Consider the following 27,972-nt stretch of genomic DNA (forward strand, 5'->3'; position numbering starts at 1 on the left):
TACAATGAAAGCTAACTAACAGGAAGAAGCTTTCAACTTGGTTCCAGCAATGCCTTACAACCAGTGTATGTGGTGTCTTCAGCAACAGGGTCTTATTAAAGTAGTTCTGGTGGGCAGTCTACAAGAGTGGTAAGAGCCTAATATTGTTTGTGAAGCTTCCTTGATCCTAAGGCTTAGCCTATATCAGTTTTGTCTCAAACACCCATCTGGATACCCTTCTCAAACATATACAAATATTAAGGCTAGAGCAATGTTCATACAGAAAATCAGACTGATAATGAGTGGTTTGGCTGTTCTGTGCATGCTTTTTGAGTACTTCGACTTTATACTCTGATCCTGTGTTTGGTGTTTTCTCCTGGGTTTCAGTTGAGATGATAAATACAGCTCTGACCTCCTTACATTACTTTTCTTCTACCATGGCCTCTCTGTCAGTTCATTCTCATCTGTTCTTCTAGGAGTTATTCTGTTTTATTCTAAACACCTTTTGCTTATCTATAGATTTTTGTTCCTATATTTTAAAAAAATTGAAATAAAATGCCATCCCTTCCCCCTCTATTTCCTTCCTCCAACCATTCCTAACTACTTTCTCTCTAACTCCTCCTATACTCCCCACAACTCTAAAATTGATAGCCTTTTTTCCTTTGGTTGTATTTGTTACATCCATATATGTTTATATGTGTATGCAAAAATAGGTGGAGCCTGTTGAGTCCACTTTTACTGCTTTTATGTATATGGCTTCAAGGCTGACCAGTCTGCATTGGACAACCAGTAAGGGAGAGGATAATTCTCCTTCTTCCAGCGTTTAGGAGTTCCCTGTAGTTCTTTGTCTAGGGGTGAGATGTTGCTAGATTTCCCTGTCCCACGTTAACTTGCCCATTGTGTTTCAATCTTGTTTATGTAGCCATTTCCAGGAGAGACTGTTTTATGGCTGACTTCCTGATCTTCTGGCTTTTTAAATCTTTCCATTCCCCTTAAGTGATATTCCCTGATGGAGGAGCTGTGATAAAGATGTAGATATATATGTTGGGGCTGGGCTCCGCACGATTGATTTCTGTCTTATGTACAGTTGTTTTCTGTGATGCTCTCCATTTGCTGTAAAGAGAAGCCTTTTTGAGGAGTGGTTGCCACGTTTGTCTAGGGAAGATGGGCCACACCTTCAGAACACATGTAAGTTAGAAGACTCTAGGACATAAAACATATGCATCTGTTACACTTTTCAGCTTAAATGAGACTAAAGTACTATTGAAGCTTTTTCTCTTCTTTGATTGTACTGCATGCCCTTGGGCATGTGTTACTATTTCATTCTATGGGTATGAATTTCTAAATAGCATAGAGTTTAGATTTCAATATAGTGTAATAGTCTCGTATAGTAACATACTTCATAGACCTTCTTGTACTCACCCCATTCACACACACATCAATTTCTTGTGTATTTTTCACAACTTTTTTTTTTCTTACTATCAAGTATGTGTAGAAGAAAGGATTCGATGTTACCTCTTCCTGTTTCAGGGGTTGATGACTGGTGATGTGACACCTGGCAGTGTTATTTAAGCAGAGTGAGTTTGCTGACATCCATTCAGTGTTATAAATTTCTTTGGGAACAGAATCATAATTCAGTTGTATTCAGGGTTTAACAGAGGTTGAATCAATATTTGCGTTCTTATTGTAAGGAAGTTTTAGAGATATTTTTAATACAACTGAACTAAGGTAAAGAAACTTGGGACCAGAAAACGTGAGTGATTTGTCTGATATGATCCAGGAAAGAGCTAGCTCTTGAGGGAGCTGCAATCCATTCTTGCTTCCACTGTAGTATAATGAACCAAAGGTTGGATTCTTCTATTGTCAAAATTCAATTTTGATTTTTGCCAACCTTTTAAAATATTTATGTGGAAACTGAGAGATCCTAGTAAGATTGAACATACATTTGTAAACTAATGTTGTCATGTTTTTCTCAGTCAGGATGGTTTCAATCCCAGAATACTACGAGGGGAAGAATATCCTTCTCACAGGAGCCACTGGTTTCTTAGGCAAGGTGCTTCTGGAAAAGTTGCTGAGATCTTGTCCCAGGGTGAATTCTGTCTATGTTTTGGTGAGGCAAAAAGCTGGTCAGACACCCCAAGAGCGAGTGGAGGAAATCCTCAGTAGCAAGGTAAGTTTGGGAGCTGAGCGTATGGAAGGGGGTTAAAAGAACATGCTTGTGTGGATTTTGTGAAGCATTATTAGCTTAATATTTTGCTTCAGTATTCAAAAGTAAATCTGGGGAAAAATTAGTAAGTTTCTGCAATATGGCAGTGAACTAGAATCAGGAAAAGAAAAAAGCTTTCTTTTATGATAGACCAAATTTTCTAATAAGGTTTAAATTACTCTTTGTTTTTTTTTTTTTATTTTTATTTTGAGGTAGGATTTCACTGTGTAGCCTTGACTGTACTGGAACTCTGTAGCCCACCATGATTTTGAAACAGAAATAAAGAACATAGATAGAATATATATATTATTAATATATTAACAGTATTGGGGTGGGGGAGGTATTACTTATTTAACTGTGCTGAAGACATTTTCACACTGGATAGTATTTTCTTATAAAGTACTGGTGTGTTTTTGGGTGATCAACAGGATCCCTGGCCTATATACATTAGGATCCAGTTCTGACAAGTATTTCACATATCACCAAATGTTTACTGGGGACCAAAATTACCTCAGGTTGAGAACCATTGATTTATAGGAATGCCTCAAGGAAAAGAAACTTGATTGGATGGTGGAGATTCAACTAAAATAGTTGATCATGGGCTGTGGATGTAAATAAATAACTTAGATGTAGAGTGCTTAACAAGAATATGTGAAGAAGCTCAGAGTTCCACCCTCAGTATGCTCTCAGCAAGTAAAATAGCTGATCATGAAGTATGTTTTAGAACGTTGAAAAGGTATCAGTAAACTTAAAGTAGGAAGTAACGGGAGTATTGGTGAGCAGAAAGCAGGTCTACTTATCCAGAGCACGGACAGTTAGTGTTTGTGTTGCTGACTACCATCTGTTTTCTTGGAGCACTTCTTGAACTCGCTGAGTCTTAAGTCTGTGTCTGTAAGGTGAGCAGTCTTCTGTGCCCCATGAAATCTAAAATGTTAAAATAACTGTCTTTGGTGGGGAGAGAGTTTACAGTAGGCTTTGAAAGTAGATTAGAATAAATAACTACCCATAGAATAAATATCTTCCCATTTGATAGCTTTTCGACAGGTTGAGAGATGAAAATCCAGATTTTAGAGAGAAAATTATAGCGATCAACAGTGAACTTACCCAACCTAAACTGGCTCTCAGTGAAGAAGATAAGGAGATCATTATAGATTCTACAAATGTCATATTCCACTGTGCGGCTACTGTAAGATTTAATGAAAATTTAAGGTAAGAACAGATACTTACTAACATTTGAATTTCATACTTTATAGACATAATGTTAACTCCTCTTTTTATTGAAGTTGTTTTGAGAGTGATGCGAAATTGTCATAAGTTAATAGTGACTTTCGATAACAGAATTCTCTTTTTTTGTTATCATTTTGAAATGAAACATAGAAAATAGCTATTATATGGAAGATAGCTAGTATATGCCAATTAGAAAACCTTGCCATGACTTCATGAAATAGGATATAAGCAAACAGTGAACTAGAAGAAAATAGGATGTACTTGGGTAGGAAGGTAGGAATAGTTCACTCAGTAGTTGTTTTAGTCACCTTTTCATGTAGTGTCAGAATCCCCTATGCTTCCATTCTACCTACACACTATATAGAACAGTGATCAAAATTAGGCTCAAGTTTTGCATATTAAGAAATGGCTTGTATGTTATAGTCACTCTGTTTATATTTGAAAAACTCTGGTGGCATTGTTAAGGGACAAGGTAATGTCAAAAATAAAGTTAAATTTAAAACATTTGAACTTCAGGCTACATCCTTCTTCTAAAAACAAAAACAAAAAAACATTCCACTATTAAGTATTTTAAAAATAATAGGGTTATTTGGTTCTAGAAGGGGGAACAAAATACCCATGGAAGGAGTTAAAAAGTTTGGAGCAAAGACTGAAGGAATGACCATCCTGAGACTGCCCCATCTGGGGATCCATCCCATGTACAACCACCAAATCCAGACACTATTGTTAATGCCAACAAGAGCTTGCTGGCAGGAGCCTGATATAGCTGTCTCCTGCCAGTGTCTGACAAATACAGAAGTGGATACTCACAACTATCCATTGGACAAAGCGCAGGGTCTCCAATGAAGGAGCTAGAGAAAGTACCCAAGGAGCTGAAGGGGTTTGCAGCCCCGTAGGAGGAACAACAATATGAACTAGCCAGTACCCCCAGAGCTCCTTGGGACTAAACTGCCAACCAAAGAAAACTCATGGTGTGACTCGTGTCTCTAGCTGCATAATATAGTAGAGGATGGTCTAGTCGGTCCAATGGGAGGAGAGGCCCTTGGTCCTATGAAGGCTCTATGCCCCAGTATGGGGGAATGCCAGGGCCAGGAAGCAGGAATGGGTGGGTTGATGAAGGGGGGTGGAGTGAGGGTGGGGTTGGAGGGGAAACCAGGAAAGGAGATAACATTTGAAATGTAAATAAAGAAAATATCTAATAAAGATAAATAAATAAACATAAAATGAAGGGCTGGAGAGATGGCTCAGCAGCAAAGAGCACTGGCTACTCTTCCAGAGGTCCTCGGTTGATTGCCAGCACCCTTATGATGGCTTGCACTCATTCTAGGAGATTGGCCGCTCTCTTCTGTCCCCTGTGGACACTAGCAAATACATGGTTCACAGACATATATGCAGGTAAAACAACCATACACATAAACTAAAAATAAATCCTTTTAGAAAGTAAATGAATATAAATTTCAAATAATGGCATTTAATTCATAGGACTGTTATTTTTGACGGTGTGTCTAAATATACAAGTTAATCTCATTATATAGTCTTATACTAGTTTAAATGAGAATGCATTTGTTTTTAGGTTTAAGAATATTTGTGATGCCCTCCTCTTCAAAAATGCTTAAAAGGCAAAGCTCTGATTGTAAATGGCTTTGGCAGTACTCCCCATAATTTTTTTTTAACATAAAAGTGTAACTCTTAATAGCGATCACACTGTGTGAGAGCACAATACCAAGCATTTTGGTGTATGCAGTTGCTACCACTCTCTTACAGTTTCAGGGTTGTGCTTTACAGCCCTCAAAGCATTGCTCACTTGCCAGTTTCTTCCTAACTTTACCAAGCTTATCCTAGGCGAATCCATTTTATTCCTGAGGTGGCTGAGGTAACACTATGGAGAAAAGGGAAGAAGTCTTGGAGTTACATACATAAGTGTTTACATAGCCACCTTAAACTTAGTGAGTTTTCAGGAGCTGGTGCACAGTAGATACTATAGTTCTTGTCCACTTAAAGGGGGAAATTAGGTGCTTTTAAAGGGAAGTTTTATTAACAGAAAACATTAATTAGGGTAAAACACATCAAAATAACCTTAACATTTTTTGATGACTCCTTTTTCTTTTTTTATGTACATTGGTGTTTTGCTTGCATGTGTCTACATAAGTGTGTTGGAAGCCCTGGAACTGGAGTTGGAGTTATGAACTGCCAAACTGGTGCTGGGAATTGAACCAGGGTCCTCTGAAAGAGCAGCCAATGTTCTTAACCTCTAAGCCATTTCTCCAGCCCCCAAAATAAACCTTACCGGAAGGACCACAGTATATTACTTTTGTGTTCTTTTTGGATCACTATTATTTCTTATACCAGAGAGAGACCATGTTAGAAAGCCTAGGTAATTTATTATTTTTCTCTTCTATGTCAAGATATGAATGTTCACTATTCTAGCTCTAGTCACATCATAATTATTTCTGTGAATCAGATTTAATAGATGTTCACATTTAAATATTGATAGAACATTAGACTTGGGCCAGATATTCAGAAATACTGGAAATAGCCTATAATAGCCATTTAGGGGAAAACCAGTTATAACAGTCACCATCTGCTAAGTCACAGATATCACATGGTATAAAACTGTTACTATCGAGGGGACTCAGGAGGAGGGAATTCACCATATCTGGGTCCTTGGAGAGGAGCCAAGATGAGTTTGTGTATGGACTCTTTCACAAAGCCCTGGGGTATGTGTTAACTTTGTTGATATAGAACTAAATGCAGGCAGCACTGGACAGCATATGTTGAGAGTTGAGGAGGCAAAGCTCATTAGTTTTAGATATTTTTCAAATATTAAATGGGGAGAAATTGACAGGACTAAAAGGTGAGGAAGAGGGGAATAAGCAGTTGCTTAAGTAGTTGGTCATGAGGTCTTGTATTCACTAGATGGGACAGTATCAGTTGCATGGAAAGGAATATTAAGAAGTGAGAAGCCATCATGAGGTCAAAAACAGTCAGAAGAGAGAGAATAATCTAGTGGCTTGGGGAAAATACATGAGATATTAGGAATGGAACAGTGATGAGGCTCAAGGGGGATGAGTATGGAAGTAGGTTTCTAAAAGGAGTGAAAGCACCGATTAAGATATAGGAACGGTGGAATCTTAAGTGTATTATTCAGACTCTAAGAATGTAATATGACTAGAATAATGCTGGGAAGGGCTTGTGGTGGATCCTGGTGCTTGTTTGGGCATTTTGTGATGACTATTTTTCTAGTTCTGTCTCTGGCTCTGTCTCAGGTTGTGAGCTTTTTTAGAAGTGCTCCTGTAGGGAAATCCTCCCTTTTCTACCTCTAAATAGAAAACTATAATAACTGGAAAACATGTTTTAAAAAGTAGGTTCCTTGAGTGTACTTGACCCAGCAGTTTTGGAGGCTCCTCCTTCCATTTAGCAGAAACATTGGCTCTCCTGGAGAGCTGCTGCACTTATGCTTCTCTTTCAGAGCCCTTGCTTTGGACACAGCTTAACAATTACAGATGCCTACTTCTAAGTTTGATGTCACTGACCCTAAACATCTGTCTCTATCAAGTTTAATTTTTAAAAGTGACTCTTACAATAGTAATAAGAGATAATTGAGACAGTAGTTTGTGGGGAATGAGAAGAGTGGAAAAGAAAATTGTCAAAATGGCCTTACTTAGAATGTAGTTTCTTGGTCCTTATTTCAATCATTAAAAAGGTACCTTCATCTTTATATACTCCCAAGTGTATCTTAAGCTTAGTATAAGCTCTGGAGTAAAGTTTATAAAAACATCAAATAGATTTTGAATAATTTGGGATATCTGTAGGAAACAAAGAGGAAAGCTTATTAGCCATTAAAATGGAATATTTTTTCCTTACTAATTTTTTCTTTCTGAAGTGATTTTTATGTCTGCATTAGGGAAATGCTACACTAGCTTATTTGCTTTCTAGCAAGCCTGTCTTAAGATGCTTTTCCAACAAAATATAATTTTATTTCTGTTTACTTTCTGGTCTAGTATGTAAAGAACTCAGCCTGAAGTCAAACAAAATAGAAACTAGGGTTTCCATTGAGTGAGGTTAACTAGTCTTGCAGATACTAAAGTAACTTATGTTATTTTATTATGGCTTTAGGCTTGGGCTCTCAGATGCAGACAGAGTGGAGAGACTCAAGGCACAGGAGTGTGTCTTTTGAGTTATTCTCATTTTCTGTGACCTAGAAACTCTGTCACCATTCTCAGGACGATGCAACAGAATATCCCTTCTGATCCCCATTGTTTTGTAAATGAGAAAGAAAATAGTGCATCCTCTAATGCCCTGGTGGATAGTATCCTCTCTGTGAAAGGTCTCTTGCTAGATTTCCATTTGAACAGATTTTTTTTTCACTCCTTAGTTGAGATTTGAAGTGATTTTAAGACCCCACCCTAGTGTCATTAAAAATGTTTTTTTTTCCTTCTAATTTTTCTCAATAAGATATCAGGTGCAATTAAAAGAAAAAAAATAGTCTAAAGTCATTTGCTTATTTATTTTCCTTTTATGAGATAGTCCTTGTTTCTGGTGACCCAGAACTTCTTGTCCTGTCCTCAGGAGCTTGTAATAAAATATTCTCTGTTTCTCAGTATACCTCTTCCTAAACAATAACCTCCTTGTCCCCATTATTTTCGGACAGATCAATATCAAAGTATTGCTGTACAGTCAGGTAGATGGAATTGTCTGTGACATATTTTTTAAATACTGACAATATGAGCATTTTTGCAAAGTGCTCGAAGCCATTTTCATTTTTATAAATGTATTTCACACTTGGAGTGATGCTGCATGTGTGTAATCCCAGGATTCAAGAGGTGGAGGTAGGAAGATCATAAAATTGAGGTCATCCTAGGCAACATAGGTAGTTCCAGGCCAGCCCTGGGCTACATGACTCTGTCTTAAAAAGACATCCCTCAAAGTTCTTTGAATCTATGTTTAAACATAACTGTTTTACTGCTGTGAAGAGACACCATGGCCAAGGCAACTCTTATAAGGATGACATTAAAGTAGGGCTGGCTTACAGGTTCAGTCCATTATCGTCAAGGCAGGAGCATGGCAGCATCCAGGCAGGCATGGTGGAGGAGGAGCAGAGTTCTACATTTTGTCCTGAAGGCAAACAGAAGACTGACTTCCAGGAAGCTAGGAGGAAGGTCTCAAAGGCCACATCAAGGCCAGATCTCCTAATAGTGCTACTCCCTGATCAAGCATACTCAAACCACAGTAACATTTTTACATAGCCCTGAAAATTAATTTAATAATTTCACCTTTTAAATTTAGCATAGAAATAATTTACATTTTTCTCTCTTCCTCCCTCACCTCCTCTTTTTTCCAAGACAGGGTTTCTCCCTGTAACCTTGGCTGTCCTGGAACTCACTCTGTAGCTGAGGCTGGCCTTGAACTCAAAGAAATCTGCCTACTTCTGCTTCTCCAGTGCTGGGACTTAAGGTGTCACCACCACTGCCTGGCAGTTTATAGGTTTCTAATATTTTACATGGTTATATTTTAGTGACTATATGATATTCTATCATGTTGATATATAATGTGTAATTTTCACTTGGTATAAAAACTTTATTTCTTGTTTGAAAAATTAGGCTTAGGGTGAGCTTTTGCTTTGAAAATTGGATTATTAGATTAATAAATGCATAATTTCAATAATTACTGGTACTTTATCCTAGTTTCTTTTAGATTAGTTGTATTAATTTGTGGTTATAACAAAACTACTCTGCCAGTTTTACCACTCAGTAGTGTTGAGTATTCCAACCTGTCACTTCCTCTACCTTTATATATGTGCAGGTGTGTGTGTTTGAAAGCCATAGGACAACTTGAGGATTCCTTAGGTGCCATTCAGTTTTCATTTTCTCACTTTGACGTAGGATATCTTGGGCTCAGCCATTAAAGGCTACTGAAAAGATAAGAGACAGGATGTCACTGGCCTGGGACTCCCTCTATATGTTTACATGTATAGTACATGTGCAGTGGCTAAACTGAACTAATTAATAGGTGTGTGACCTCACATAACTTTTCTTGTATTGAGATCACTTTAAAAACCAGTGATTTCTAGTACTCTGGTATATTGTTATTAAGTCTAATAATTACTATATTGTACAATAAATGTCTTCATGGACCATTAAGGAACAATTGTATAGAAAAACATTTTTCTGCTATCTCTTCATTAATACTCACTAGCTGCCTGTTTTGAGATGCTTACAAGAATAACATACTAAATGCATACAAGTTATTCTTTTCATTTAGTCTTTCCTAATTCTGGTAGGAGATTTTGTTTCTTGTTCCCATTTACTGATGAGAAAGCTGAGGGTTGAGTACTTGTGCAACTAAGCATTTTAAGTGAATATTTAAGTGAGACCACACCGATCTGAGCCCAATCTGATTCCATAGCTTTGTACATAATCTTGTTGTACATCACAATGTATGCTTTGTTTTTCAAACCCTTATTGGAGTTTATATTCAGAAAACTTACACATAATTGGTATAGTGAAGTCTTTATACTAAAATAAAATATAACAACTCAGAGCTAAAGGAGGAATTGCAAATTAACCATGCTTTTTTTCTCTGTACTTCTTTAATACAATTCAGATTTGGTTTGTAAATAGATTAAAGAAAAAAGATAAGGTTTCTAAGTTTCGTTGTCTCTTTCTCTTGCAGAGATGCTGTCCAGTTAAATGTGATAGCTACACGACAGCTTATTCTCCTTGCACAGCAAATGAAGAATCTGGAAGTGTTCATGCATGTCTCAACAGCGTATGCCTACTGCAATCGAAAGCATATTGATGAAGTAGTTTATCCACCCCCTGTAGATCCCAAGAAGCTGATTGATTCTTTAGAGTATGTTTGAATTTATACACGTTGCTTTTAATTCTAAGACTCTGAGTCCAAATATATATACCCTTCACTCCCTCTAACCCCTGTGGTACAAATATACATATGCATGTATTTACTCTGCATATCCTCTGCCATATTGTTCATGGTTATGTCTGTTGATGAGGTCAATGTAGAGTTTTCCCTTTCGATTAGCTAATGATTAGAGAAAGGCCTCTGAATAATTTATCCATGTGTTAGAGGCTTGGTTTTTTTAGGTAGTCAATTCTAGCTTCATTGGATCAGAGACCAATGGCTGCTTAATTACAAGGTTCTAACTTACTAAAGGACCTCCTCTCCTGCAATGGACAATACCTATAGAGAAGCTGTTCGGGTTAAGAGAATCATAGGAATTATAACCCTTTAGTTACAGTCTTCTCTAAGGCCTGGGGTCTCATCAGCAGTTGTTACTAAGGACTACATGTGTATTTGGTAGAGGATTATGTGAAGTGTATACACACAGCTGCCACTTGCTTTTTAGTCTATGCTTTCTTAGCATGGGCTCTTGGGTTTGTTTTTTTGTTTTTGTTTTTTTTTGGACTACAATTATAGAGGCATTCCAACAGCTATTACATCCTTACATAATTTGTTTTCAAACAGTATATATCTCTGAGTTGTTTTGGGTTTTTTTTTTTTTTTTGTTACAGTTTTTGTTTTTCCTTGGTTCCATCTTTCCTCACAGATATTCTACTTACTTTTGATTCTCATCATGCCTTGATTTCTTCAGAATTAAACACACATGATCTTTAAGAAAGGCTTTTCATGTTGAGGAAATGAATTGTAAGAAAAGCAATACCAGAGATGACTGAGACATTTCTTGTGAGAATTATCTACTTTTATTTTATGACTCAGTTTCATAGATGTTCCTAAATATATACCTCATTTACCTTACAGATCAATAGATGTATTTGGATTCTGGAGAAAACTGAAGTTAATGAAACAATACTACTTTTTGACTTCTTAGTCTTGGCTTATGCAGGCATGTAAAGAAATGAGAAGAGCTTATGACCTGAATCTTTTTTCTCCTTTCCTTGCTTACAAAGAAATCTATCTAGTAAATGATTGACGAGTTTGCTCTGTAAACTCAGGAGAAATAAGGTTTACTGGCCCAAGTCTTTCTTCAGCAAGATTTTTTTGTGGGGTGTGGGTGGGTGGTAGTCTCCCACCTACCAACTACCTATCCTGTTCACTTTTCAGAACTCATCCTTTATCATTTTTCTCACATTGGATATGTATTTGCCTGCAGTTTAACATTCTTAGTCTTCCACATACACAAAGTACTTCCATATGTGAAGCATTTTAAGCTTCCCTAGTTGTTAGTATGCTTAGTTGTTAGTGACTGTGCAGAATCTAAGTGTATACTTAGTAGGCAAAAAGACAAGTATCTGGAAACAAGAACACAGCGCCTTAGAGTAAAGGAGGAAAGACTGGGACATCACCTGACTGTGGTTGTTTTACAGGGGATCTTCAGAGCTGTTGAGATCATTAAAGCATTAAACCTGCATTGTAGGTTGTTAACTGATTTTTCATAACATGCTTCAATGCTTTTACTAATCCTAGTAATTGTTAATGTCACTTGTGAAGATGTACAATTCCAGTAGTTCATCTTAAATATTTAGATTATTAGACCTTTTATATTAAATGTAAACATGTGAATAACAAATGTGTTTATTTGTTGGTTACTCTGTTAGATAGTAATAAACATCTTTAATTTCTAATGAAATATTTGAGGCTTGATACATTTTGGAATTTATTTGGACTTTGGAAAGGAGCTCTAATTAACTCTTTGATAGTAAATTACTTCATTTTGCTTTTCCTTAGCATTCCTGATCACCCTGATCAAAGACACATGAAATGCTAAATGTTTAAACTAAATGATACCTTCTAAAGACCTATGGTTGGTTTAGGTCAGTTAAATTTGCTATCTAACATACGATTTATAAAAGGACTATTGGTTCTTATTTGATCCAGGCGTTGCAGATTGTGGATCTGTGATTGATATTTAAAGAGACCACTTTTTTTCTTCAGTTATTTTGAAAGCTGGGTGTGCTGGCACAGGCCTTTAATCCCAGCACTCAGGAGACAGAAGCAGGTGAATCTGAGTTAAAACTCAGCCTGGTTTACAAGCAAGGTCCTGGACAGCCAGGGAGGGGTGCACAGAGAAATCATGTCTTAAAAAAAACAACAATGACAACAGCACACACAGAGAGAGAAAAGAAAATGTTTTTTTTGCGAAAATGTTTGAATCAGAGCAATACATAGGTTCATACAAAGTTCAATTAAGTAGGTTTTTATCTATGATAAAATATTTGGAATTTTTGTACATGTAATTTTTTTTTTTTGTTTGCCAGATGGATGGATGATGGCCTAGTAAATGATATCACACCAAAATTGATAGGCGACAGGCCTAACACGTACATATACACCAAGGCATTGGCAGAGTATGTTGTGCAGCAGGAAGGAGCAAAGCTAAATGTTGCCATTGTAAGGCCGTCGATCGTCGGCGCCAGTTGGAAAGAACCTTTTCCAGTAAGCTCTTCAAAGCTGTTAAGCTCTTGGGACTCAGAGTTTCAAGTTAGAACTGTGTAAAGACTTGGGATGTAATTTAAGAGCAGGTGCTAACATGATGAATGTGTTTTACCATGGCAGAGCTAACGAGCATAGAAAGAGGTAATATTACTGATACTTATATTTCTCAGGTGCTTCTTGAGTGTATGGAATGTAGATTAACAGTTTTAAGTTTTAATTGAAAAATCAGAAGTATTCAGTAAAGAAGACCATGGTTTCATCTGTTTTCATTGCGAAAAGCAAGCCTTGCAAGAAGTGTATTTTTCCATGTGTAGATTAGAAAGCTAAGAAAAGTATAAGAGATTTCTTTTGTAACTGGCTACTAAAAAGAAAAAAAAAGATGTTGGGATACTTTTAAATCCTCCAGATAAGAGAAGGCAGAAACAAAAGCCAGTAAGTAAGCTGATACAGGAAAACCCACAAAAACAAAAAAACCCCAAGTTCTGTATACTTACCAGTAAGTGATAGCCTCTCCTTTGTTGTTTTGATAATTATCCTGTTTTCTTCTGATTTACTCACTAAATTTGAGGAACATGTATCATTTTTCCCTTAAAATGCTGCATTAATAAATAGTATAAAGTCAGTGGGGAACAGGGTTAATTTAGGAAAAGTGATGCAAAGTATATACTTTTTTTTTTTCCTTTGCAGAGACTTAGCAGAACTAGGTAATCCTTTAAAAATACTTTCATTCAGTCATTTATGACTCCAGAGGAAACTTTTTGGGAGATTCTTGGGGACTAAGAACAATATTCTGCATGGAGTGTAGCGCTTTCTTAGGTTTTGGGAGAAAACTACAAAGTATACATTTGGAGTTAGAACTTTCAAATAATAAATCTACTTGGATGTTAATTTATTCTCTTCTCTTTTTTTCCTTTAATTTTTGGTATTAGGGATGGATTGATAACTTTAATGGACCAAGTGGTCTCTTCATTGCGGTAAATAAACTTTTTATGATTTACTATTTTATATATTTTCCTGTATCTTTATACATATGTGCACATATACATGTTTTGGCTATGTATTTTAAGGTGTTGTTTTTAATTTCAACAAAGGCAGGGAAAGGAATTCTTCGAACAATGCGTGCCTCCAACAATGCCCTTGCAGATCTCGTTCCTGTAGATGTAGTGGTCAACACGAGCCTTGCTGCAGCCTGGTATTCTGGAGTTAATAGGTATATGAGGCAACATCGTTGTTTACTAACTGTAGAAACTGAGGGAAAGGAGCTTCTGCTCTTCATCCCCTGGTCCTGGTTGGCTAAGTTAGTGGTAAAATGCCTTTTGCATATAGGAAATACCAGTGCTCATTCTAAGAGCTTGTACAGTGGACACAATGCCATGTGGACCTATCTGTGGTGAAGAGGAAATGATGTTTAATCTCATGTATTTGCAGAATGTATAGGTTTGTTAGGAACTAAAAATGGAGTCTGGGAGGGATCCTTATGAAGGATGATTTAAGACAAAGTCAAACTTAGTATAAACTCAAGTTGAAATTCACAAGAAATGCTCCATCTGTGTCAACCATGGCACACTAGAGCAGTCATAATTAACCTGTGAGCATCCTTTTAGATGGTAATAGTAGCATTTATAGTTAAAGCCTAAACACTTAAAAAATAATCCCTTAAGGGTACCTTTTACATGATAAAAAAAGGTACTCATTATCATCTTGTCTTCCTACTTAGATAGTACATAAGATTTAGCTTAGACACTTTTGACTTCCTCTTATGTTTCCTTGCTTTCATCTTTGTCTTTGCAGACCAAGAAACATCATGGTGTATAATTGCACAACAGGCAGCACTAATCCTTTCCACTGGGGGGAAGTTGGTATGATTTTATCTATGTTTTTGAATGTTAGAACATAAAGTGTTCACTGACTTTTTAATGTTAGAATACCATAAGGTATTAGGGCCTCTGAGTTACAAAGGTATTCCTATTTCAGTTGCTGTTTGAAAATAACTACCAGTCCTGCCTTGTGATCCATCTTTAATGTTTCCCAATATGAGAATAGCCTGATGTATGTGTTCAGTGACCTAGTCAGGCCCTAGTTGTTCTCTTGTTATCTGCAGCACCCTCATAGACTTATCTGTAGCTTGGGGCAGTTTTTTTCCTAACTAATGAGCACACTCAGGCCTGATATTACCAGTCTGTAGTTAATATTATTTGCACCTGTAAGAGTAGGTGTACCAGTTGGTCCCTAGAGTTAACAGTGAAGGAGTTAGGAAGTAGGAGACATTTGGCCAAGGTATGTTCTTCTAAATTCAAAGATCCATAGCAGATAGTACATTTGTTAACTAGCTCTAAAATAGGGCTAGTATAACTTGAAGCATGCTCATTTTAAATTATTAAGTGAGTCAAATATGAATGTATTTATGGCATTGCTTTTTGCAATGGATCATTTTATTTGTAGTTGAAATTTTGCTATCCTTACAGAGTAATTTGTTTTTAAAGTAGATTGGTGCTGGGAATCAGCCTGCCCCTTTCCTCACCCACCCACTAGGTCTTGTGCATGCTAGCTACGCACACACTGTACTGCTACGTTTCTAGCCCTTGTTCTGCCTTGTCAGTTTTTTGAGATAAAGTCTCACTAAGTAGCTCAGACTGGCCTGGAACTTGCAGTATAGCCCAGGCTGGCTTCAAACTATCTATCCTGCCTTAGCCTCCCAAGTGCTGGAATTACAGGCATACACCACCACACCTAGCTACCTTAACATAATCTTATGTGACATTATCCTAGGGTTTTTCTGTGGCATTTGTATTTAAATTTAAAGATTGACTGTTGAAGTAAGTAAGAAAAGAACTGTAGAGTGATTTCACAGTATTTTAAGTCACTGTCCTTCAGGGATATTGAAGTGGTGTAAGTGAGTGAGGTTTTTATAACTTTTGTTGTGCTGTACAGTTTTGTGATAAATCAAATTCAACATTCTTCGTTGGTGAATGCCTAAGTATACATTTCCATTAAAGTATTAAAATAGAAGATACCAAGTTTGTGTTGATGTTGAGTAATGTAAATAAGCTACAGCAGAGGTTAATTCTGGGTTGTTTCAAGCTTGTCTGATGTATGTTGAGTAACTAAATCATTCATAAACAGAGTATGATGATTTTCCTTTTCTTTTTAAGTAAGTACAGTATAAGAATCTGGAAAGAGGAACAGAAAGAAAGAAGCTATCGTGAGAGGTGAAATATAGAGAGTGACATTATTAACTGACCTAGGTAAAACATTAAGATTTTCAGAGTGAATTTCAGTAAAAATTCATTCATTTAATTAAAATACTGGAAGTATTTTAGCTCCTTGGACCCAGCAGTTTAATACAATCTTCTCTTAGCTGTGGAGAGTAGAAAAGCTTGTTTTTTAAATGAATGAACTCTGCCTCTGGTAAAATATTTTGCATTGTACAAACATTTCTTTTTCAAAACTTCATTACATGGTTATTATCAAAGCTGTTACACAACTTTTCTTCCTCAGAATACCATGTAATTTCCACTTTCAAGAGGAATCCTCTCGAACAGGCCTTCAGACGGCCCAATGTAAATCTAACCTCCAATCACCTTTTATATCATTACTGGATTGCTGTAAGCCATAAGGCCCCAGCATTCCTGTATGATATCTACCTCAGGATGACTGGAAGAAGCCCAAGGTAATGGTGACTAGCTCTGTCTTTTCTGTTCCTCTGACTGTTAAACAACCCATGCTTAACACTGAAATGCACATTAACTCTGTATCTGTTCGTGCTTATGATAAGGCTTAAGGGCCTTTTGTGAATGAGAAGACTGTTGAAAAAGACATTGTCAGAAAAGCAAAGGTAGTGTTGTAAGTCATATTATTTATTCTAAAGTTTGGATAATAAATTACTGTCATATTGAATTCTAGGTCTAACTTTAGGTGCTTTTCTGAATAACAAATAATATTTAAAATGCTTTAACACTTATTTTTCCTACAGGAGATTATCTAAATCATTCCTTCAAGATGAATCCTTTAAACCAAGTATTCAGGCACCCCTATGTTAAATTCTGTTCCAACAACCTAATGCTTCATTATTGGAAGGGTGTCAAACATACAGTACCTGCATTATTGCTCGATCTTGCTCTCAGGTTGACAGGTCAGAAACCGTGGTAAGAAGAATAGCAGTATTACACTGTGTATTGGTAAGGTGGTGGAAGCTTGCTGGAGAGACACCATGTCGCTAGCATGAGCTTACTTTTAGAATTACTAACCCGATGAAGTGCAATCACAATCAAGATGCCAGGACATTTCCTAGAAATTGGAGATGTTTGGAGGCCAAGAATGGACCTCATCATATTGGGTCATTGATTCTCCAAAATCTCATTATAATAGGAAATGTCCTACTTCAGGATTGTCATTGTTATTATAAGCTGAAATTGAATCTCTTCCCTCTCTCCCTTAATAATCTAGGGGTGAGTTTTTATGGGGGAGTCAGAGTAAAATATTTTGCTTTAAAGTAGATGGTTTAGTTTTATATGGAAAATATAGGATGCTTCTAGAAAATTACTTGAAATATTTTAGCTACTTATTCAGCTTATAATATGGTAATTACAGTTTTTGACTAATGTTCTAGTTTTTAAAAGTTTAAACACAGAAAACTTGCTATTTTCATATAGTTGTAATATCCTTTCTTTCTTTTCTTTTTTCCATTGAAACCCTACAAAGTTCTCCTGTCTTAATCACATAGTTAGTGAAATGTACTAGAAAATGTTTATTTTTAAACTATATTAGTATCTTTGATTGGCAAGTTCAGGATTTGAGTATGTATTTTCAAAGAAGATGATTCCAGGACTTCCATCACTGCTGAAAAAATAAAAGTTAGGTATTTGCCAGTTGGAGTATCTCAGGATGAGAGTAACCATAGAGACTTTCAGTATGTTGAGTAGTTTAGGATGTTTCTAACTATACATTCACTATTGAAATGGGGGGGGGGGGTTATTGAATAGAACAACTTATAGAACAAACATTTCAGGTTTTCTAGAATGATTTGCAAAAGTAGTTTTGCTATATTGGTGCTTTTTCATGGCTAAAAATCAGATGAAATTAATGATTTGCTAATGCATATTTATGTTAGTATAGTTGCTATAATTAGGGCAGAAAAGGCAAAACTGGTTCCAAAACATAAAATAGATTATATACCTTATAGTATCTTACAAAGAGAATGGGTTAATTCCTATTAATTAAAAATTAATTCATTTTATTAATTCTTTGAGAATTTTTGTACAGTAATTGATATATTTTGATCATATTCACACCAACTCTTTCTATACCCACCTTTATATTTTTTTGGGGGGGAAGGAGTATTGGTTTTTATGAGACAGGGTTTCTTTGTGTAACAATCCTGGCTGTTCTGAAATTCACTTTATAGACTAGGCTGACACTGAACTCAGTGATTTGCCTGCCTCTGCTTCCCAAGTTCTGGGATTAAAGGCGTGTGCCACGGCCACCTGGCTTATATTATTTTAAGTAACCCATTGAGTACCCACTTATGTTGTGTCCTTATAGCATTGGTGTGGGGCATTCCACTGAAATATGTTGGACCTACCCAGAGCCCCATGCCTGTGGAAAACTGACTCTCCCTCCACTGACAACTGTCAACTATCAATTGAGCTTTTTAGCTAGGGGTGGAGACACATGAGAACCTACCCCTCCCTTTTGGATGTTAACTGGCTTTATCTTGTTCAGGTCTAATGAAGGCAGCCACAGCTGACAGCTCAGTAAACTTAAAAATATGTATAATAAAAAGGAAAAAAACTCCATAGTTACTAAGAGTATAGAAATGATACTGCTGGAGCTAAAAGAGCTGAAGTCTGATGGAGGCTGGGGTATTCCATCAGCCAGGGCCAGGTATTATTGTGTCTCATCAGGATTGCTTTTTGTAGGATCTTTTTAAGGCCTAGGGGTTGCCTCTAAGAATTAACTTTTGCATAGCAGCTAAAGTGGTGGAACAAGTAAAGTGGAAGCTAGAAAATCCTGCATTTTTGCCTTGTTTGTTCTTTGAGATAGGATCTCATGTAGCCCAGGCTGGTCTCAGGTTGAGAGCCAGAATCATAAGCAAATGCCACCACGTCTGGCTTACCTCTTTTTTTATTTATTTTTTTTAGTTGCAAGCAGATCACAAATCCTCTTAGATGTAAGGAAAGTGGGTGTTCTGGAGAGGACTCAGATCCTGAAAATGAGGAAGTGAGAATGGCTTTTAGCCATTTTTGGAAAGTACAGTCTGTAATAGTTTACCTTCTGGCCCAGAGAATTCACATTCTTCTGCCTGAACAATGCAGTTAATTTTTTTCTTCTACAAACCCCTATGGTATCAGCTGGATGTCAGGGTTTTACCATTTAAACCTGATCCAGTCACAGAAATGGTTGTTTATTGCAGATGATACTCCTCATATGAAAGAAAACCTATGAAACAAAACAAGTTAGCAGCTGCCCATATATTCTACATATATTGAGAGAAGTATAAGACAGTGTATTAAACATGAGAAAAATGGAAGGCACACAGCAGACACTGTTCTATACAGTTTCAATTGAAGTCCAGGTATATGTTGACAGCTGGGTCAACTCCTACTCTCTGAGTATTCTCCAACAACCCCCCCCCCCCCCGTAAGACTGAACAGATTACTAATTCTACTTCCTGCCCATAAAAAGTTAGATTCCAGGAAAAGGGTCAGAAAACCTTTCTTATAAAGGGCCATGTTGTAAACATTTAGACCTTGTAAGCGCATAGTTCTGTTGTTACCTCTCTGCCTTGGTGTTAAAGAAAGAAAGCAGTCATAGACAGTTTATAAATAATGAACATGATTGCTTTAATAAAACTTTATTCACAAGATAGTAATAGAGTGTACTGGCTGTGTGGGCTTTTGTTTGCTGACTTATGTTACAGAGACATTTTTATTGGTATACTTTCCCTTCTTATTTAAATTCGTGTGGCTTTTAAAAAGTTTCCACTGAGTATTCTAAAGATAATCCGAAGAGATGGACTCAGATCAGATAGATCAGAGCCTATTCACAAATCTCTTTGAGACAAGCCTTTAGGTCTCATCAGGATGCTGTGGAGCAGTACCTATAGATATTAAATATTTTCTCCTTAAAGCCTGTCATCCAACAGTAGAAAATGTGATACGTGTCTTTACACTCTGAAGAAGTTTTTCTCATTTGTTTTGTTTATTTGTTTTTGTCTTTCTGTCTGAAAGGTACCACAATGTAGTCTTAAAGAATCTTATATCTCTATCTTTTATCTCTACCCTGAATTTGATTTATGCTCAGAAACTATCTTTTCCCCTTTTGTTTTTATTTATTAAATAATTGATGTGATACAACCTAAAATTTCTGAATTCCAGATATAAAAATTACACTTTTTGAACATTTGATGTTACTTACAATTCACAGACTTGTTAATAGCCTGACAGTAGATTAGCATCTGTCTTCTCCTGTCTTGTCAAGTCTCTTGCTACTTTTTACTTTCCTAAGGGATTACCTCCTGTCTTCTTTTAAATAAATTCTTAGCAAACTGGTTAACTGTTACTTGCAAGGGTGCCATCACTGGAGTGGTCCAGTCAGCTTTCAGTGTAAAAATCTAGGGAATTTCTAGCTTTCCTATACGTATGTTTCTCCCAGCTTACTGTGTGCAGCAGTTCCTTTGCGGTGAAATATGCTGCATGCTTTTCAGCTCCCAAGGCAATACAGCTGTGTTCCCTCTGCCTAGCACTGTTCTGCTATTATAAGCCTACAGTGTGGTACTTGCATATTAGCATACTAGCTTATGTACGTGAGTGAGAGAGATACACTACAGTTAGAAATTACTTTTTAAATAAATCCTGAGTAGCCTTCTACATTTTTTCCAAATTTCATTCAGATAGTTCACTTTCTAAGATCAGCTTTGTCTTCATTCAAGAAATCTTGACTAGATTAAATTTTAGGAAAATAGGTCTAGTTTTTATCTTCCATGTTGTATAAATTCAAGTTCCGTAAAGCTTCCTGTGACTTTCTTTTCATGGCCCTTTCAGATTTCAGTAAATGAACTCAAAGGCCACAATAGAGTCTTCTACTTAATTCTAAAATGCCACAAACTTTAGATTTTTTTTATTATTGCCAGTTCTTCCCAGTACTAAGATATATTACTCTGTTGCACGACAAGTCATCACATCCATAATTCCTTAAAGAAAGTTGTTTTTTTAAATGTGTCACAGTGCCTGTAAGTAAAGAATTCTAGAAAGATTGGTGTGAATGACTTTGGCTAAAGGTCTTTAAGTCAAATGGACCTGAACACTAGAGAGAGTTGTTAAGGGAGAGTAAGGTTGCGTAGTAGCTAGGCAGCTTTCTCTCTTCATGTAGAGTTAGACTCTCCATGTGTTGTCTGCACATGGTCTGCTTTGAGCTTCCTTGCAGCGTGAAAACCTCAGGGGTCATTGAGCAGCATGCAGAGTGACTGAAGTCTTCCAGGGTGAGTATGATAACGAGCAAGGCAGAGCACTCTTAGTACCTTTCTTTTCCAGCCTGTGACGTCACCACCTCATTCTAGTGCTTAACAGATATTTCCCCTTGTGGTGGGACGTTAGTCTAGGTAACAGTGTACCTTACAGGATGGGTGATAATAGTCTTACCTGTATCAGAGCAGGAATAACCTGAGACCTCTCTAAGTGTATAAAATAAAAGCAACAAGGAGTAGGGTATGGTGCTGCAGACTGTACTTTGCGCACTCTGGAAGCTGAAGCAGAAGGATCTCCACGCATTTGAGGCCAGCCTGGGCAACAGAGTTCCAGGTCAGCATAGAATAATTAAAACCCTTGTCTCACAAAAACAGAAGTAAATGAAAGCATCAAGAGATATAAAAGTTTACTTAGGCAATGCATACATGTTAACTTATGTCTCAGTTTATTCTTTGGATGTTTACTTAGTCAAGAGTAAGTAAATATTACAACTTATATAACCCTGATATAATACTTCATTCTACATTAAACTAATGTAATTCATGGTATCCAGCTTACTCATTTACATGATTTTGAGTGTAAGCTAGATAAAATCTGACTTGCTGTACATTTTGAAATAATTATAAGTTCTATTTCATAATATATGAATTTTTGCTTATAAAGAGACCAGAGTACATATCTAGAATCATCATTAAATTTTCACTTAACATTACATCATTGCTACTTAACATTACATCATTGCTACAGACGGCATCTTTTGAAAAGTTGCTTCATGTTTTTTTTTGTTGTTGTTGTTGTTTAGTTTAGCATCTCTGAACCTGACATTTTTCATCCATACAATTCTCAGCTTGAGGACATTTGACAATATTTGGAGTTCGTCATCACAAAGGGGAAGGGTGTGCTTCTCCTCAACCCCCAGTGTGCTAAGGCCATGGATGCTGCCAAGTGTCTTAGTACATAGATTATTTGTGATCGCTAAGGTTGAGAAACCCTAGATTAGATAATTATTAGGATCTGGCCTTGCTGTTAACTATGAGTATACTTTAGAAGTTATTGTAGTAAAGAATAAGTACATCCTCAGCAGGTGGACGACAGTGTAGTCACAAGCATTCACTCTGGCCTGATGAACCAGAGTGATGGTGCAGTTTTAAGTGTACTTTGGTTTTCTGATAATATTGTCTGTTAATTTCTCCTGTATATGAATTTTCAAATCTCCCACCCCCTTCCCTCTCCTGTTTTGGAGACAGGGTTGAATTTTAAACCATGCTCACTCCACATTCATGGCAGTTCTTTGGCTCACCCTCCCAAGTGTGTGATTATAAGCATGTGTGAGCTACCATGCCTGGGCCCTCTCTCTCTTTTTTTTAAATAAATATTTTTTGATGAATCAAGGGTTGATTTTTAGGGCTCCTGTATCACTTGAATGAATTTACACATGAAAATAGGCAAAACCTGACATTTAAGGAATCAGGGAGAAAAATGTTTCAGGAGACTACTAATTGGAAAAACGATGTGAACTATGTATATTTGGGATGAAATTAATGTATATTATTATTATTCTACCTGTGATATTGTATTGATTATTACAGATTTGTTACATCTGTAAAGAAATTTTTATAGAAAAGTCTTGTTTTTTAAAAGCAACTTCCCCCAATCTATATGGTTTATTCTAGATAATAGCCTTGGGTGTTGGATAATTCTTTTCATGTTTAATGGAGGATTTATTTTGGAATTCTTTAGTGAATGAAAGTTTTTCTTTACATTGTCTGTACTGCCTCATTTTCTTTAAGTATTTAGGTTTTGGGGTTTCTTTATAAATGTATTGAATGTGTTATCATTGTTTCTTGGCTAATGATGCTGCTTTTATTTTCTTCATTACTTTTCATATTCTGCTTTTCTCCCATGTCCTCCATTTGTAAAGCCCTTAGTTTGGGGTGTTTCTAAATTTCATATACTTTAAGCTAATTCTTGTGGGAATGTAAACGGAATTCTTATATTTCTTGATTATTTTTCTGGTGTTTTGGTGTATATTTGATTCAGAAGCTCTTAATTACTGCTTGGATTAGTGCTTTGATATCAATGACTTGTAGCAAGCGATAATAAATAAAATTTCAGATAAGATTAAGGTTCCTTGCCCTTAAAAAGAAACAAAGAAGTATTATACTGTTTTGTTTCTCTAAGGGAGAACATAGGTGAGGCCTGAGGAGAAGAATATTTCTGAAAATCCTCAGTATTAGTCATTGATTTCATAGCACATCCAGATAATCAGGAGTGGTGCCAATCACTGTTGAAGAGAAAGTTCTTGTATTTTTTTAAAAGCGTTGACTAAATGGCAAAAGAATATTTCTGTATATCTGCCTCAGTGATGCTGGAGCACTGGGATTAGAACATAGTTGTAGGATCCTTGTTATGGATTCTCCTAAGTTCAGGGAAGCTAAAGGAAGACTAAACTGAATCCTTTTGCGTAGTGTGATATATAGAAAATTTGAATTTAAACTTTAGTGTTGCATATCATTTGAGAATTCTGTATCAGCAGAACTTTATGCAGGCAATATTAAATTTTAAATTCCCTTTGCTGCTGCTTATAATTTGTTTCTCCATTTTATAATTATAAATTATTCTCCCAAGATGCAGAAATATTCTAATTCTCTACTGGTTTGATAACTTACTGAATCACAGTTGGGAATACGTGATTGGGACCTGTGTGGTAATGGATTTTACACATTCTATATACTATATGAATTTCTTGATTTTTCTTGAAACACAGGATGATGAAAACAATCACTCGTCTTCACAAAGCCATGGTATTCCTTGAGTATTTTACAAGTAACTCTTGGGTTTGGAATACTGATAATGTCAATATGTTAATGAACCAACTAAACCCTGAAGATAAAAAGGCAAGTATTTTCTATTTTGGGGTTAGAAAATGACCAGTAGGCACCCTGAAACCTAGCCATTTCTAATAACTATCACATAGGAAAGTCATTGATCTCATATTTTCTCAGTGTTTAAATCATAATATTTATAAGGAGATAAAATTTGCTTTGTCTTAAAACTGATACAGAGTATTTGAGAGTAACAAATGCTTTTCAGATTAAGTTGTTATTCCTTCCTATAAGGTTGAGTTGAAAGAGAACTTTAACATCTTTGTGGGTTTTATGTAAAGAATTCCTTGTTTTCTCTAAATGGGTGGGGGGTCGTGCTAAGAGGAAGTGGACTCCAATTGCTTTTTTATATTGTATGAGCTTTGCCATTTCATTTTGCTTATTTGAAAGTTTAAACTGTGTTCCTTCTGAAGTTAACTCAGATTTTGTTTTGTTTTGTTTTTGTTTTGTGAGACACTGTCTCTCTATAGCTATTGTGATACTCACTATGTGGTCCAGGCTGGCCTCAAGCTCCCAAAGATCCACCTGCCTCTGCCTCCTGAGTGTTGGATTACAGGCCTGTGCTACTATGACCCAGCTACCGCATATATTTTAGTATATTTATCTGTCTTAAGTTAAACGTATTTAGTTATTTTACTTTAGGGGATAGAAGTACTAGGGGCTGAACCTAGAGCCTTATTCTCTGTAGTTTCCTCCTTAAGGTAGTTACGTTTTGCTATGCTAATGTCTTGAGTCCTCCAGGGATGTGGGAGTTTACCTCTAACTGGTTCTCCAGGTCAAGCCCCACAATTAAAAGACATTTGCTCCATCTACTTTCATTCTTGGAGCTTCTCTTTATTATCATTTTTTTTTCTGTCTGACATGTATTTAGAATACCAGAGTATGGCTAAATTAGGAGATTGATCATAGTGAACTTTCAGCTTTTGATTGTTAGTCTTTAGTTCACCCTAGGGTTTTCATTTTGTTTTGTTTTTAACACTAGTGCAGCACATTAAGGATTATTTTATGTTCTGTCAGTTTTGTTGCAGTTGAAATGTCAGTTATTTGTTTTTCTGGCTCTTTTCTAGGTTTTCCACGTTTGGTTTTCTGAAACTTTGGGCTTTCTCTACCTTTAGATGGGTGTTTTTCAGCAATTTGGGAATTTCTTAAGCATTTGTTTCTTCAAATGTTGCTACTTCTCTACCTTCTCACAGAATTGTTATATGGTAGACCAATGTGTCCTTAGGTCTATAACTGCAAATAAATACTTTGCTTTTGGACTAAAGTGTAAATAATTTAAATTTTTCAACAGAAAGTCAGCTGGGTTGAAACCATTCCATTGAGTTTATATGTTTTCATTTTTAGAAAGTTCAACTTAATCTTGGATATCTCCTCATAATTGCTGTAAATCCTTTCTCTCATAGTTCACATTTAAATGATAGGCAGTGTCCGATTCTGCTGTTTGAGCCCAGTCTAAAACCAGGGTACCTTGTTTCCAAGTTGTCGTTTTGTTAATCATTATTCATTTTTCTTTAATTCATATTCTTTGAGGATTCTATTGAATTTTGGGGGATGTAGATTAAAGTTGAAGCTTTTTATAAGAATTTGCTATCAAGGAGGCCTTCATAAAGCAGAGCCTCTAAAACATGTGCTGAGTATTTCACCTTTGTTGAGGTGAATGCAGTTATATAGACCAGAATACTGGGTCAGGGTTAGTTTTCCAAAGAGACTTTCTGTTTTCCATCCAGTGCATTAATTTTTTTAAAGTATTTGATTTAACCTGATCTCTCAAAAATACTTTGAACATATCAAAACTTTAAAATAATTTAGATCATTTCAGTTAATTTTTCATTGACACCCAATGTGCCTTTGCATCTTAGCATAGTTCATGTTGCTTGTGAATTCCATATTGAAAGTAGAGAACCAACTCATTCCACTAGCTCGGTAGATAAGAGGTTTCAATCTAAATGTTTTATTTGATTTTTTCCTTTGCTCTGAAGATACAGCTCTTTTATTTTACTTAGTGTGTGAGTGCGTATGTGTGTTTGTGTCTTGATATCAGTATCTGTTTTCTAATACAATGCTTACATAGAAACAGTGGTGTCAGCAATTCATTGCATCATAGGCTAAGGAGAGGAACAATTTACAGAAAATGATTTGTGACTATTTAAAAACATTTGTAAGAATGAAAGTCAAAAGTAGACTGAATTGTATTTGTTATTTACCAGATTTTTAAACCTGCAGGCTTTGACAGCATACTCTAGTAGGCCTTGGCCAAATTCATTTATTACTAGTAGTAATGTGTGGCTTGCCTGTCTTCAACTTTGTGTTCAGCTAGTTTGCATTCTTATCTTTTAGTCAGGTGTCTTGTAAACAACATAGTTGTTATAGTTGTTATTACAGTCTGTTAGTTATTGACCCATTTTGGAGAATTTAACCTGTACTATAACCTGTAATTTTGTTGGAGTTACATGTTGTTGTACTAAGACAGACCTTTGCAAGGGGGTGAGCTACATCCCAACCTCAATTTTAGATTTAAGTTTTAGTGCTTAATTTTGTTGTACCTAGCTTAATTATCTTTTCTGTTCTCTTTTTTTCCCTGGTTTTTAGTCTCTTAGACATAGTCAAAGTAAGACACAAGCTGGCCTTAAACTTTACCTTAAACTTCCTACCTTCTTAAACGCTGAGATTGTAGGCATGCTCTATACACCTGACCCTTTAGGTTGTTTGTTGTTTTTCATAATTTTAATTTGCCACTTCCTTTAGTTGTATCAAAATGCATTCTTTTCCAACTTTTTTAGTACTTTACTTTAGAAAATACAGGTATTGGGTATAGTATTCAAGACAGGATTTCCCTGGAACTCTCTGTAAACCAGGTTGACCTTGAACTCTCAGAGATCCACTTGTCTCTGTCTCTTGGGTGTTGGGATGAAAGGCATAAGCTACCACCACAGTATCTTTTCTTAAGCCTAACATAAATGGATACTGTGACCTTTTTTTGGATAGAGAATAAACAATGCCTCTATTTTGCTATAACAGGTCATTTGTTATTAGTTTTTATTATTTATTTATTTATTATTTTATTATTTATTTGTTGTTATTAGTCTGTTTTATGCTGGTGTAGGAGAAAAATAGGTAATTTCTAATTAATAGAAGTTCACAGTTCTGGCTGCTAAGCAGGGACTGACATCTGATAAATGCCTCCTCTTGCTTCATTTCATGGTAAAAGAGCAAGAGAGAATAGGAGATTGAACTTACAACCTTATCTCCTTTAATTGGCATTGATTCATTCATGAGGGTTGTCTACCCTTACAATGTAGCCGCCTCCTGTTAGTCCTCCCCTTTCAAAACTTCTGTTAAAGATTAAACTCCACCATGTATTTTGAAAGGAACAGAAGTAAAATTAGTGCAGTCTATGCAAAACATACTCATATAATTAGTCAGGATCATCACCTTTCTGCTGCCTTGATTTTCTTCCACCTGCCGGTATCCACAGAGACTTCTGTGGAGAGTCTGGAATCTGGAGTCATTCTACTTCTGTCCTAAAGAATACTAAAGAATTCTTCATTGTGGATGATACCATATCGCTCCAGTTTTTATTCTTCTGGAAATATCTTTATTTCATCTTAATTTTTCAAATATCTTTACATTGGTGTGGATTGTTACATTAGTTGCATCGGTTACATTAGTTAAATCTGTTGTATACTTGGAAAACATGGTCTTTTGGGTTCTACTGTATCTGTTGTCTGGTAGTTATTTTGTAGGTAACCTATCTGGACTTCTTTCTGACTTATTCTTAGATGCCTGAATGTGTATG

The 27,972-nt window shown here is 36.1% G+C and overlaps 1 protein-coding gene and 1 long non-coding RNA gene across 11 annotated transcripts in view; one reads left to right on the plus strand and one right to left on the minus strand.

Moving 5' to 3' along the window:
* Positions 1–27,972, plus strand: part of Far1 (fatty acyl CoA reductase 1) — a 57,788-nt gene that overhangs the window by 23,599 nt on the left and 6,217 nt on the right. For 4 of the 10 annotated variants that reach the window (NM_001360668.1, NM_027379.4, XM_006508129.3 and 1 more), the window contains 9 exons: positions 1,956–2,149; positions 3,219–3,394; positions 10,085–10,264; positions 12,649–12,826; positions 13,756–13,800; positions 13,918–14,036; positions 14,618–14,685; positions 16,325–16,496; positions 24,059–24,188. In NM_001360668.1, coding sequence (NP_001347597.1) covers positions 1,961–2,149; positions 3,219–3,394; positions 10,085–10,264; positions 12,649–12,826; positions 13,756–13,800; positions 13,918–14,036; positions 14,618–14,685; positions 16,325–16,496; positions 24,059–24,188 — 1,257 coding nt within the window. In that variant the 5' untranslated portion in view covers positions 1,956–1,960. Of the gene's footprint in view, positions 1–1,955; positions 2,150–3,218; positions 3,395–10,084; positions 10,265–12,648; positions 12,827–13,755; positions 13,801–13,917; positions 14,037–14,617; positions 14,686–16,324; positions 16,497–16,799; positions 16,972–24,058; positions 24,189–27,972 lie in introns of all 10 variants that reach the window. The other 6 variants (XM_030242932.1, NM_001285831.2, XM_030242931.1 and 3 more) reach the window with 2 other exon arrangements.
* On the minus strand, positions 709–27,670 carry Far1os (fatty acyl CoA reductase 1, opposite strand). Its single transcript, NR_126544.1, has 6 exons — positions 27,609–27,670; positions 18,942–19,031; positions 13,321–13,422; positions 8,443–8,527; positions 3,290–3,369; positions 709–1,182 (listed from the first exon to the last, which is right to left on the minus strand). It is a non-coding gene; the product is annotated as a fatty acyl CoA reductase 1, opposite strand (long non-coding RNA).

Source organism: Mus musculus, chromosome 7, assembly GCF_000001635.26.
Source record: "Mus musculus strain C57BL/6J chromosome 7, GRCm38.p6 C57BL/6J".
Lineage (NCBI taxonomy): Eukaryota > Metazoa > Chordata > Mammalia > Rodentia > Muridae > Mus > Mus musculus.